Genomic DNA, 13742 nt, shown 5'->3' with positions numbered 1-13742 from the left:
TTTCTTGCTTTATAACTGCATGAGATCAGTGCCTTGCAAGATACCATCTTGTTGCATTGAAGCTGTCTTATCTAAAGCACTGACAAGTACAGATGAAAATACCACTTCTTAAATACTTAAACATTTTGGTTTCCTAGCTTTTACTTCAGGAAGGAACTGAGGTATATGTTTATTGTTCATCACCCCTAAAAATAAATTACATTGGCCTTGTTCTCAGCTTTAACTTCTCAGCAGGAAAATTTTAGTTAGGAAAAAAATGGCTTTGTTACATGTATATCATGTATCTATTTATTTAAACTTGATATTCACAAAAACAAATTCAAGTAAGTTTCAGTTACAGATTTAATTTCACAAGATTCGGTTTCACTAGCTTAAATTAAGAGAACAGTTTATTCTGAGAATTGCAAAATGGATTTACTTTGCAGCAGGAAAGTGCCTGTATTCTCTTTGTGTGCCATATCCTTACTCATGTGACCCACCAGTCCTATAGCTGATTTTAAGCTGTCCCAGTTTGTGATTGCAGAAGTGTGTATAGTCTAATTAAAAAAAACAAAAAAACAAACAATTTGATGTTAAATGGAACTACCAATAATATCTATTTAGAGCTTTTGAATCAGATGTTTCAAAGCATTGTAAACATTGGATCAACTTCACAATTACTGGGAAATACATCCAGAGATTAATAGATTATTAAGCCTAATGGCAACAATTATGATAGTCTGTTTTATCTCTTGTAGAACACAAGCTATAAATTTTCACATAATAGTTTTTGCATCAATTCAATAACTTCAGGTTTTATGAGTATTACATTCCTGCTTTGGATGGAGAGAGTGGAATATGAAATAATCATAGCTTTTCTAAAGTCACGTACTGTGTCAGGAGAAAATCAGGAAGTTCTGTTTGACTTTTCTGTAAATTTTGGAAACCTAGAATTAGTTTGGAAAGAAAACAAAGGCCGGAAAATCAGAAGAGTAGTCAAAAGCGTACATGCTACCACCAATCACCGTTTCTTATATAGAACATTAACTGCAAATGTCTTGGTAGGTCTTTTTCAGTTAACACTAATACTAACTTCAAATGCAATAAAATATATATCTCTAAGCATTTTCACACAACAGCTAAATGAAATTATATTTAGTCAGCTGAATAATTACATTGTTAAAATAGCTATGCATCAAATCACTTTGAAATGCATTTTTGGTAAGTAACTGTGGTTCCATGAGATGATTTATTAGTGCTAACAAAATAAATTTCCCCAATTATGTTTCCAGCAAGCAATTGCTACTGTGCTTGCAAAGGGATGGAATGTGTCATGTCTCCTATATGACTGTTTAGTTTCTTTATGGATAATGGCTGATAAGTGGTTATTATCTTTTCTTGTAAAGTATATATATTTAAAAAAAAGTGTGCCTGAGATCACAGGGTACTTTCATTGTAAGGCCATGACTTGGGCAGGACCTCACACTCTGGAACACCTTATTCATGCTTTTTTGGTAGAGAATTGAGACTGTTCATTAAGAAGTCAATAGAGAAGCATAAGGTAGTATTAAAGTTAATAATTAAAGGAAAAAGATGAGAAATCATGAAGTTATCTGGCAATCACACATTTAAATCAATTACTTGCTGTTTTGCATCATCAAGAGAATTAAGACTCCTTTGTAAGGGCTCTGGAAAGAAAGCTTTTCTCCCTTTAGTTAATAGAAACTCAACAGTCTTTTATTTAGATCTGCCTAGAAAAAACAATCTTTCTTTCATCCCCAGAGTTTCCAGAGACTTTCATCAAATTTACCATCTTCCACAGTTATGGTTTGCAATGCCTATGGTTATTCTCTAGTTCAGAATAAACAAACTACCTACCCGTCTGGATTTCAAAGAAAAAAACTATATTTAAATGTATGCTCATTTCAGTCTGTATTGCCTAACTACATTGACAGTCATTGTTTCCTGGCAGAGATGGTTATTAGCCATGCTGTTGCTAAATCCAAAGTACAAGAAAATTCTCATTCATTGGTACCAATGTATGAAACATGGATAGGCAAGCACAGCTTGTTCAAAGGATGGGCTTAGATGGAACACAGAGTCAATCACTCTTTGACGGCTGAATGCCTCTTTTGGTGGTGGTGTTGTTCGTGTTTTTATATAAAACAAAGTAGGTAAAATAGTAACTATGTATGAAATAATATAAAATAAACAGCTGAAAACTAACTGCACTTGGTTTATGTGAAATAGTAACCGCTCTATATCTGAAACAGGCAGAAGCAGTTGGTTTAATATTTGAAGCGTGCTTTAAGCATGTTATTGTGTGAAGGCTTCCTCTGGCAACAGTTACCACTTTAGGATTCTGTTTGGAGTATGACTGGCAAAGGATTCAGATGTTCAAATCAGAGACTTACTATTTTAATGGAAAGTGCACCCAGTTCCAGTTTCATTGATGCTAGTATCTAAGTAACTTATAATTTTTTTTTAACAAGATACTGAGTACATAGCTGCAAACAGCTATTCTGTGTACTACAGAAGAGTGAAGTGGAATTACTCTTGACTGTTGTTTCCTAATGTTTCTTACCTGATTAACTATTTTATTGATGATTACAGACCTGTAAAGGAATTTTCTGTCCCAAGAGGGGTCAATGCCTTCACGTATTGTGGAAAAGCAAAAGTCATTGTCACCGGGGGTAAGTACTGGGTCTATATAATGTCGGAAGAAAGTCAGTTTTTCCAAGAGATTGTTCTGTTGTGATGGTTTTTTTTTTTCTCAGTGAAAATAGGGTTTTGTGATGTTTTTTTTTTCTCAGTCAAATAAAAGCTGTATTAATATCTTAAAGACTTAAATAGTGGCTTCTTTCTTAAATGACAGGGAACAGATGTCTTGCTTATAAGTGCTGGAAGCCTGGCTCTGAAGAGATACAGTTCCTGGTAGGAATCTAATAAGGACTCAGTCTGTGTTTGATTCAGGGATTTTGTTATCTATATAATAAAAGAGAAAAAAAAAAAAAAAAACACCAGTACATTGAACTACTAAAAGACACTTTTCCAAGCTATGGTGGCGACTGTCTTGGTCACGTTTTAGTGATTTCTCCTTTCTCCTTTCCTATTACTCAGTAGCCTTCCTTTCTTGTCATAAGTGGTCATGCTGGCCCACCTTATTACTTTCTGTTGCTTTTCTCTTTGATCATGTTTCTCCAAAGCTTTACTGTTCTTTCTTTCTCCCAATGGAGACTGCAGAAATAGCACTCTCACAGCCATTTCTTCCCATTATAATAGTTTAAGAGCTTTCTATTGCAGTGGCCATATTTCATTCTGTAGAAATGTGTCTGGAGTACAGCAGCAGTCTTGTTAGTGTATTCTGTTTGATACAATAGTGCTTTGGAGTAACTGCAGTGATGCTGTCTATTGTTGAGTCTTCAGTATCACAATTTTGCATAAAACCTTGTTAAAAATTGTTTTGAATTTACACATCACATTGCAATTCTTACATTTATATTCAATAAGAAGAGAAAAAATGGCCAAGGCTCTGCTCCCCAGCTTTTATAATAAGCAAGATAGTAAAATAAATTTGAAGGAAAAGAAAAAGAAAAAAAACAACACACAACACCTAGACAAGAAAATAATGCAATTCAAGTTGAAGTGAAGTACGCTACAGGGAAAACTGAGATAGATATAAAAATAAGACAAGATATATATTCCATAAATTCTATTGATTTTTTTTAGACACAAAATTAAAAGGGAAAGCAATAGGGCTATTAGAGAAAATACTGAAGTACAGTCTTTGAGAAGATCTTATTTACACTGATTATTTGTCTGCAGAAATCTAATGATGACATAAAGTAGGGAAGCCCTATAAAACAGAATGTGATTTGTATTTCCTGCAGGTAGAACTGGAGAATTTTACTGTAGTGATAAAAACAGAGTAAAATGTCTGAGCAGGTCAGAAGATCGTGTACACAGGAAATAATAAAGGTTTATGTTACACGTGGAAAATTCTTCTTAGAGGAGGAAAAAAATCTGGATGAACTTCCTAGAATCATAAGAACAGCAATGGTAGGCCAGACCAAAGGTCTGCCTTGCCCACTCTAACGTCACTGACGATGACCAGCAATAGACACCACAGCTGAGTACAGAAACAGGGCAATCGTGTAGCAATACTTGTCTTAGTGTACCACTGAACAGTGGCAGTGGCAGAAATATCCACTTCAGTTTAAAATGGCGCTTGAAATTTTTGAAAAAGATAGATTACATATTTGTCTGTGTTGTCTGGAGTCTAGACTTGGATTGTAGGGCCTCCTATTCTATCTAAACTGCTACCTAATCAGAGTATTTTATAAGGAGATAAGCTTTCTTGTCACTGCATTTTAATTTATCTTGACTTTCACTGCACAAAAGCACAGAAAGCATAGACAACATGACAAAAGATTGATATTTTGTTCAAGAAGGACTCTACAGTGATGCATTTGAAGAAGTGTAAGAATTATGCTTATGTGTAACAATCTTTCACTTTATTCCTGGCTCATAATATTTACATACCTTTGATTTGGAATTCTGTCTATCTTGTTCACCCACTAACATTCACCAATGTCAGAAGGCATCCTCCTGCCTCATTTGTAGTGCTTAGTCCTGCTGCTTCCCTTGAATACAAAAGGAAATTATTCCTGAGCTGTACTACTAATAGTCAAAGGCAAGAGTGGAAATGAATGGCTAAAGCAATTAAAGGATGAGATAGTCCCTTTCAAATTTACTGTGAAGTTTAGATCAGACAGGGATACTGCAAAGCTGCACCCAGAATTAAAAACCCATTCCTTTGAGAGATCCATCTACTCAAGTCTTTAAAAGTTGAACCTTAGGCTTCAGTGATCTGTTAATAAACTATACTGATCATGATGGCATAGCAGACAACTAAATGAGAGCACACTAATTTTGTCTTTGTATCTAAAAAACAGCACTCTGAGAAACACAGGAAATTCAGCTAATGACATAATTAAACTGTTTCAAATGAACATAGGCATCTGAGTTAGTTAAGTCTTGTTGACTAGCAAGCCTGCAATTTTATCTGTAATACACCCTAAAAATCAATGGCCAGAACAGCTAAATAATCTAGGAATCTTACATAAAGATTTCTTAGGGATGTACAAACATTTGTAAAAATTGTGTTTATATGTCATATTCAGTAATTAAAAAGAAAATCCAGCCTTTGATTGCACAACAGCTTCTTGTGTAATCAAAGGAGGATAATTTGCTAATGACTTTGCTGAGCCTCTCTCTATTCTTATTTAGTGATGCATTTATAGCACAAATGGTATGCAAGGTACTGAATGCTACAATGCATTTTACAGTGGGAAGAGAATATTTTAAAAATGTGTTTTAATACCTCTACTCTTCAATTATTTGTTTAGTTGTATTTGAATAATCGGTTTTGCCAGTACTGTGATACAACCTAATTTTGTCTTCCAGATGTTTGACATTTATGGTAATGAATGAGAAAGATACAAGCAAAACTGACACAGAATTCACTTTTCAGGCTAAAATTATTTCTTTAATGAATGAAATTATATAATTCCATTAGTGGCCTAAAACATGGAGTCCATGGTAGTTTAGAGTAACTTTTCTGTGTGACATTTTGCATCATTATTATGTTTAATGTTAAAATGATATGGTTTTCCTCTTACTCTATATTTATTTCAATTCTAGCTTTGTCTTGGTCACCACATCAGGGAACAGCTACAGTTAAAAGCAAATTATGTATGAAAACAAAAGCTGGACATTATCAGTTTTAAATTGTATGATACATCATCTTCTAATTCCACTCATTTTTCAAATCCAGTTATTGTTCTCCTGTGACTAATAAAGTAAAATCCAATCTATTAGCAATTTCTTAGTCTAAAAGTAACTGTTTAAGGCTGATATGAATAGTCTTCTGTGATTGCTCAATAGCCTTTGCACATTCCTGGCACAAATGAAGTAACTGGTAACAAGCAGTGGACCAATCTGGTGGCCTTCTATGATGAAGTGATATCATGAGTAGACAAAAGAAGGGTAATTGATGTCATCTACCTGGAATTCTGCAAGGGCTTTGATATGGTCCCATGTCACATCCTTATCTCTTAATTGGAAAGATACAGATTTGAAGTCTGGGCTATACACTGAATAAGGAATTGATTGAATGGTCACAGCCAGAAACTTGTAGACAACAGCTGTGTGTCCAGGTGGAGGCAAGTGATGAGTGATGTCTCACAGGGGTCTGTCATGGGACTGGTATTCTACAGCCTCTTTATCAATAATCTAGAGAGTAGGATACAGTGCACTCTAAGAAATGTTGGTGATGACACCAAGCTGAGTGGCGCAGTTGATAAAAGGAAGGGATGCCATCCAAAGGGACATGAACAAACTTGAAAAGTGGGCCCACAAGAACCTAAAGAGTTTTAACAAGGTGCTCCACTTGGGTTGGAGCAGTCCCAGATATGTGTATGCACTGTAAGAAGAAAAGGGAGCTGGACTTGTTTGTCTTGGAGAAGAAAAGGCTCCAGGGAGAGAGACCTCACTGCAGTCTTCCAGTACATGAAGGGAGCTTATAATCATGAGGGAGACTGACTTTTTACATGATGTGTTAGTAATAGGACAAGAGGGAATGGTTTTATACTAAAGGAGTGGAGATTTAGATTAGATTTTAGAGTGAAATTTTTCACGTAGGGGTTGGTGAGGCACTGGAACAGGTTTCCCAGAGAAGTTGTGGATGCTCTGTCCTTGGAGGTGTTCAAGGCCAGGTTGGATGGGGACCTGGGCAGCTTGGTCTAATGGGTGGCAACCCTACCCATGTCAGGGGGATTGGAACTAAGTGATATTTTAAGTCCCTTTCAACCCAAACCATTCTATGATCACACTTTCAGAGAAAGTCTTGGAATCTTGGAAGCATACAATCACCAAGGTTGGAAAAGACCTCCAAGATCATCCAGCCCAACTGTCCGCGTACCACCAATATTTCCCCACTAAACAACGTCATCTGGTATAACACCTAAACATTTCTTGAACACCTCCAGGGACAGTGACTCAACCACCTCCCTAGGCAGTCCATTCCAGTGCCTAATGACTTTTTCAGAGAATAAATTTTTCCTAATATTCAACCTGAACTTCCCCTGGCGCAACTTGAGGCCATTCCCTCTAGTCCTGTCACTAGTTACATGGGAGAAGAGGCTGAGCCCCACCTCGCCACAGTCTCGTTTCAGGTAGTGGTAGAGAGCTATATGGTCTCCCATCAGCCTCCTCTTCTCCAAACTAAACAATTCCAGTTATCTCTGTTATTCCTCACAAAACTTGTGATCCATACCCCTCACAGCTTTGCTGTCCTTTCTTGGACACGGTCCAGGGTCTTGATGTCTTTCTTGTAGTGAGTGGCCCAAAACTGAACACAGTACTCAAAGTGCGGCCTCACCAGAGCTGAGTACAGGGGAATGACCGCCTCCCTGCTCCTCCTGGCAGCGCTGTTTCTTAGTCCATAACATCTAGATACTCTGACTTTAAAAAAGCCAAATAACACACATTTTTTTTTAATAAGTGAGAAGGAGGAGAGGAGAGGAAGTGAGAACGCTGAACTGATCCTATTGTGATTAAAATCATTAATTTCAAATAATCTTAAAATTTTTCTCTCTACATAAAAATATTTAGATAGATAATTCATTCTGTTAAAGTTTTCTTGAACACACTTTGTACCCATGCCTTATACTTCAGGATTCTGAATCCTGAGGGCATATTTGGATCACAGAGAGAATAAACGTTCCAGAAAATATTCCAGTGAAGCAGTGAATGTTTGCCCTAACAGTCGTTAGGGCAGGATGAGCACACAGCTTTACAGTAACAGGGCCAGTCTGGCATTAATCCAGAAAGAGAGGAGAGAACACATCTACTATAACCATTCCACCATCATCTCAGCATCAGTAAAACAAACTAAAACTAATCTACTGTTTCATGTAGAAAGCATCTTTTTATGTAGGAAAACGTTTTCTTTCCTAATGGGACTTATTCTTCCTTTTAATACCTTAAGTAAATAACAAGTATTAGTGATTGTGTTGTTGAAAGTAATTTCAATGTTTGAATACACAAATAAAAGGAAAAGACCTAATTCTAAGACACAAAATCACTCATCATTAATATTTCCCATCTGCCCTCAGCTTTCATGTCTGCTCCTCTTACACAGAGGTGGTCACCCCTTCACTAAGTGGACATAATAATTATTTTAATCATTTTCTAAGTAAGATCTTTGAAGGAAAAAAATCTACACCCCAACTCTATTTTTAATTATGTGTTAAGATTTTACAGGACTAGAACATGTAATCATAGCCAGTGCCTCTGACGTTCCTCTAACAAAATTAAAAGGCTTTGAAATGCAAATCAGTTATGTGGTTTTACTGCAAGTATGGGAACAATCAATGAGAACATGTTAAAACTTAAGTTGGAATCCAGCCTTTAGAAGGAAAAGTTATTATTCTTAAACAAATTGGTTACACACTGAAAGCTGAGACTTATGTACACCAATACCTCCATTAAGAATCTTACTTATAATATTAGTAACTATTCGGTCTCTTTGAATATATATTTTTTTATGTCAGGTCATGACAAACTCCTTCGTTTGTGGCATCCCAGTATTAATTCTAGGCCTACAGGAAAGCTCTCAGGACATCGACACAGCATTGTGGAAATTGTGACAAATGAAAAAGATCAGCATGTCATCAGCCTTTCTTTTGCAAAGGTAAAACATTTTTCTTAACTTTGGAAACCAGTACTTCAGATGCAAATAGCAATGCATTTTTGAGTAATTACTACTGATAGTATCTAGTCCTAATCTTATTGCTCATCTGTTAGTTTATTTTAATTAAAACACAGGGTTCTAGTTTAACATTTCTGTATTATTCTATATTGAGAAGCAAGACTAGAATTGACATATTTGACTTTTTTTCTTTCTGTATGTGCAAAAAAAAAATAGTAGATATTAACATTATGATAGGTTCTGTTTTACTTTCTCAGCTGCCAGAATTATGACATAACAGCTATCTGAATGTTTAATTCAATAGTAATCATCTGCAACAACTTCCTGCTGCTTCATTTCCCTTCTCTCTGCTTGTCAAACTACTAAATCTATATGTGTTTTTTTTCTTACACTGGCCACTCTATACACCATGATCAACTCTCAGCCTCTTTCTGAATGGTATCAGTTATGAAACTTCGTAATTAAAAATATTGTTCACAAATAGAAATTGTGCAGATTTTTACAAGCATGGCATGCAGACTCTTGTTCATTGCTGGCAAAAATGTATAGTCAATGGTGAAGACTATGTTGAAAAATAGTGTGAAACATTTCACTAAGATACAGACTTGGATTTTTACATAATATATAAGCTCTTTGTTAAAGTAGCTGCATCCTAAGAGTCTCCTATTAGCCTACCATAGGGATGCCTAGCAGCAAATAATTAGTTTCATTTCCTGACATGGCAATACTTCTACCTGCTGTATATTCACTGACTACTGCAACTCAATCCTCAGCTCTTTTTAGGAACAGCTGAAAACTGTGAGCAGATAGATTCTCACTGATGGAGTGAGATATCTCAACAGATAGATCACTCATCACTGTCCTTTCCTCTCTGTAGTTATTTTGCCCATTCTTCTGCAGCTGGAAGAAGTTTTTTTTTTTTTTTTTTTTTTTATGCTACAGCACACTTTCAATACATTCAGAAACAACTGAGGGGAAAAGAACAGTCATAGGTGTAGGGGCTATTAAACTTGGAGATGTTGTAGGAAGCAGGTTGTTCTTGTGAGCTTTCCCTCAGAATGATCTATGGAAACAAGAAGATTAAGGATAGTGGTATAGTGCTTGTACTGAAATGCTGTGTAGCAGTGAAAACCACTGTCTCTCACTTAGTGTGGAGTGGGAGTTCAGAACTAGAACAGTAGAGGCCAAAGCGACGTGTCTTCCCTGCTGAATTATTGATGGAAGCCAGTAAGACAGAACTGTCCCACTAATTTTTCTAGAACTACTCCTGTGGTGGGTCTGGTTGAATTAGACTGCTTAAGTGAGTCAGGTGAGCAAGATTTGACAGTACAAGCTTGAACACTTAAGAACAATCTCAGTTTGTTTGTTCATCAGTGGGGCTGGGTAAAGGAGTACATTCCCAGCTTTTATAACAGTCCACACTATCCTTTGTAAACAAAAACTTTTATTTTGAAATCAGTGGAAAGAATTTTCTTTGTCCTTTTTATCTTTAAAAGTAATTTCATTTTTAGCAGCTGGTACTGAGTGATGTACATACTTACACATGGTAGGAAAGTACTGTAACTGAATAAATAGGTTGATTGCTTGAGTTTCCATTCTTGGGCATGGTAAAATTTCATTCCATTCATAATTTCTTCCAAATCAAATGCAGCTGTCTTGAGGCAAGCACATAAACAATTCCTTGCAGAAATTTGCCCATACTAAATTGACTCTGTTATAAATATGTTGTTTTTATTCTGACAGAATCCAGGGAGGATGTCTTAGTTTCAGCTGGGATGGAGTTGTTTTCTTCACAGTGTCTGCTATGATGCTATGTTTTGATTCTAAGGAGAAAAAATAATGTTGATAACATACCAATGTTTATAGTTTCTGCTCAGCAGCTTTGTACAGAGCCAACGCCATTCTCAGCAAAGAGACCAAGGAGCTGGGAGGAAACAGAATTAGGACAGCTGACTAAAACTGGCTAAAGGGATATTCTATACCATATGACATCATGCAGAAGGAGTTTTGAAGGGGGTGGGAGTGCTCTCTCTTCCGCTACTCAGGTGCTAGCTGGGCTTCGATCGGGGGGTAGCGAGAAATTCCTTGTACATCGCTTGTTATAGACATACATATGTATTATATATATATATTTGTCCTAATTGTTATCATTTTCCTTTTCTCTGCATTAGTAAATGGCTTCATTTCAACCCACAAGTTCTACTTTGTGGGTTTTTTTCAATTCTCTCCCCCATCCAACTGGGAACGGGATGGAGTGAGTGAACGACTGTGTACAAAATTGCTCAATACTGCTTTGCTGCCACAGTAAACATTGCTGTGTTATCTTTTTTTTCTAGAACCAAAACATAGCATCATACTAGACACTCTGAAGAAAACAATTCCAACCTAGCTGAAAATAAGACAGGATAAAAAGAGTAAGACATGTTATTGATTTGTATATTTTGTGACTTTGCAAATTTACTGGAATCTTAATGTTATCAGTCTCCAGCCTTATCTCTCCAGGTCTGCTGAATGACAAACTTGCTGTGTAATATCCCAGTGGGGACTCATAAATGTCTTTTGCCTGTCTGGAACCAAGCATGTCACTGTATCAATGCCTGTGTAGTTTACCATCCAGGTTTCTCTAACCTATTTTGAAATCACATGACATTGCTTTAAGGATGTATTTATAATACAGACATTTGTCTTCCTGAAAAATTACAACAGCTGAGCTGGAAGTACCCTGTTTAATTTATATCAAACCATTGCTAATCAGGACTGTTACTAAAATACACTGTATATCAACAATATTAAATTTAATCTGGAAAATTAGAAAAAAGGCATTTGGGAAATCTGCTCCAGACAACCTGCACAGAAATTATTTGGCTACATCTATATCAGATACATTTTTCATATACTGCTTTGAAAGTCAAAATTAATCCTGTTCTTTCTGCTGTACTTTTATAATAGTAATTTATCTTTTCTTGTTTATTTACTCCTCCCAGATATCATATTCTCCTCATATTGCACAAACTTTCAAGAACATTTAATGTTCTTCTTCGGATTTTCATGCAACTTACCCAACTTTCTGGTATTTTCAATGCAAGTTACTTTTTCTCTTGGATAGTCTGCAAGTAAGAACTGCAAAATTAGCATAGAGAAAAGCAGGCTCAGGGAGCTTCCCATCAAAGAAGAGCAAGGCTCTTTTCAGTGGCACCCAGTGACAGGATAAGAGGCAGTAGGCACAAACTGAAACACAGGAAAAATGATCTGCACATCAGGAAGCACTTCTTTACTCTGAGTGGGTGGCTGTGCACTGGCACAGTCTGCCCAGAGAGGTTGTACACTCTTGTTCCCTGAGACCTTTAAAATCCGGGTGGACATGGTCCAGTGCAACCTGATCTGGGTGGCCCTGTTAGAGTCTGTTAGAGCAGATGGATACAGAGGTTCCTGCCAACCTCAGACACCCTATGATTCTGTGAAAAAGTAAAAGGACTTTAAACTAATTTTAAATGTGCTTTTTTGGCTTAAACTTATATTTTCCTTCTCTAGCACCTAAATTTATATGACATATAACATACATGCGTGCTTACAACCAGCATGCAGTTGGACTGTTTGAGGAAAATCTCTGTTCTAGTTGTGGTAGTATCTTTCCAAAATGCTGTTTCTCAGTTTATATGAGAATGCATGAATTTCCTTCATAATTGAATTGCGTTCATACACTCTAAGCCTATGTGAAGGAAATGATCCAGTACATTTTCTGTTTCTGGGCAAATATTTGATTATTAAAGCATTAAATAATCTGTATTTGCTGCAGAAGAACAAAAGAGCAAGATCTATATTCAGCCTGTGTTAATTTCTATAGATTTTCTAACCAAAAACTGAGAACTAAAGATTAAGCTACATTAAAAATAAATTTGCAGACCTGTAGTTTTCTAGTTCCTTTTTTTTTCAATGGGTGAGGGAAGAAATATTGGATCTTAGAATGTAAATGAAGTGTTTACCTGAAGATTACTTCAACACTACATCTAAGGTGAGAGCTGTGTCATTATTCTAAGATTAGCTGAACATTGGCTGGAAGAGCATGTCTGTTGTTTTTAGCTCATCCAACCCAGGTGTTCATGGGTAGATATTTCTGCCTTAAACCTCAAACTTCTTGCTTCTGACCCACACACCATCTAAATGTCCATTTAAACTGTTGTCTAGAAGAGCTGAGGGTCATTTCATCTTTGCATTAGGGGTCAGGTAGCTCTATTGTCATCATATTGGGCAGACAGTACGGATGGATATACAGGTCCTTTACAAAATCTCTGTCATTGTACAGCACCCAGTAAATAGCCTGCAGACCCATTAAATTACAACCAGACTCACGGTTGCTTATTACCCAGTTTATGTTTTTTTCCAATATTCCTCCATGCCTGGGAAGAAGAAAGTAACCTTATATATTACCAGGTTAGTGGTACTATTTAAGGAAGTGAATTGAAATGTATATAATTTTGAACTTTGCCGAATTACTGTCTCAGTAAGGCACTAGGTATAGTACCAGCTGCTGCATCACATTGTGTTAGTATGCTTACAGCTAAATCCTCCTTGCCTTAGCCTCAAAAGTAATCCCATTGACATCGATTTGTTCCTAAGTCTTCTAGTAACTACAGGGAGTTGTAGTACTTTGCAGGATCACCTTCAGAGTTCACAGGACACAAAACTGAAGTCTACAGGTAACTTACTCTATTAAATAACATGGCAAGCAGAACTGCAGTTTGACCTCTGCTTCATGCCTGGTGATTTTTGTCCTTGAGGGTTCAGACTTTCTGTATGAATTTGTAACTTTTTCAATGAGAACGTGGAATCTTCAATGAAGCACTGAAGTAGGTAAGCTGTGTAGCAAATAGGGGCAAATAAATAAAATGTTTCAGCCTAAAATCAGATCTATTTGTCAGCAAATCCTAGATTTATTTGATCTTTTTCTATTTCAGTTAAGTGCAGAGAAAAAGGGGCAGAAGAGGATTCC

General features: G+C 36.4%; 1 protein-coding gene across 2 annotated transcripts in view; it reads left to right on the top strand.

Moving 5' to 3' along the window:
* The window catches only part of WDR64 (WD repeat domain 64), a 67053-nt gene that overhangs the window by 21884 nt on the left and 31427 nt on the right, over window positions 1-13742 (top strand). For both annotated transcript variants that reach the window (XM_021390858.1, XM_021390857.1), the window contains exons 9-10: window positions 2593-2672; window positions 8595-8734. In XM_021390858.1, coding sequence (XP_021246533.1) covers window positions 2593-2672; window positions 8595-8734 — 220 coding nt within the window. The remainder of the gene's footprint in view (window positions 1-2592; window positions 2673-8594; window positions 8735-13742) is intronic.

This window comes from Numida meleagris, chromosome 3, assembly GCF_002078875.1.
Source record: "Numida meleagris isolate 19003 breed g44 Domestic line chromosome 3, NumMel1.0, whole genome shotgun sequence".
Lineage (NCBI taxonomy): Eukaryota > Metazoa > Chordata > Aves > Galliformes > Numididae > Numida > Numida meleagris.
This window is presented reverse-complemented; position numbering and strand designations above follow the sequence as displayed.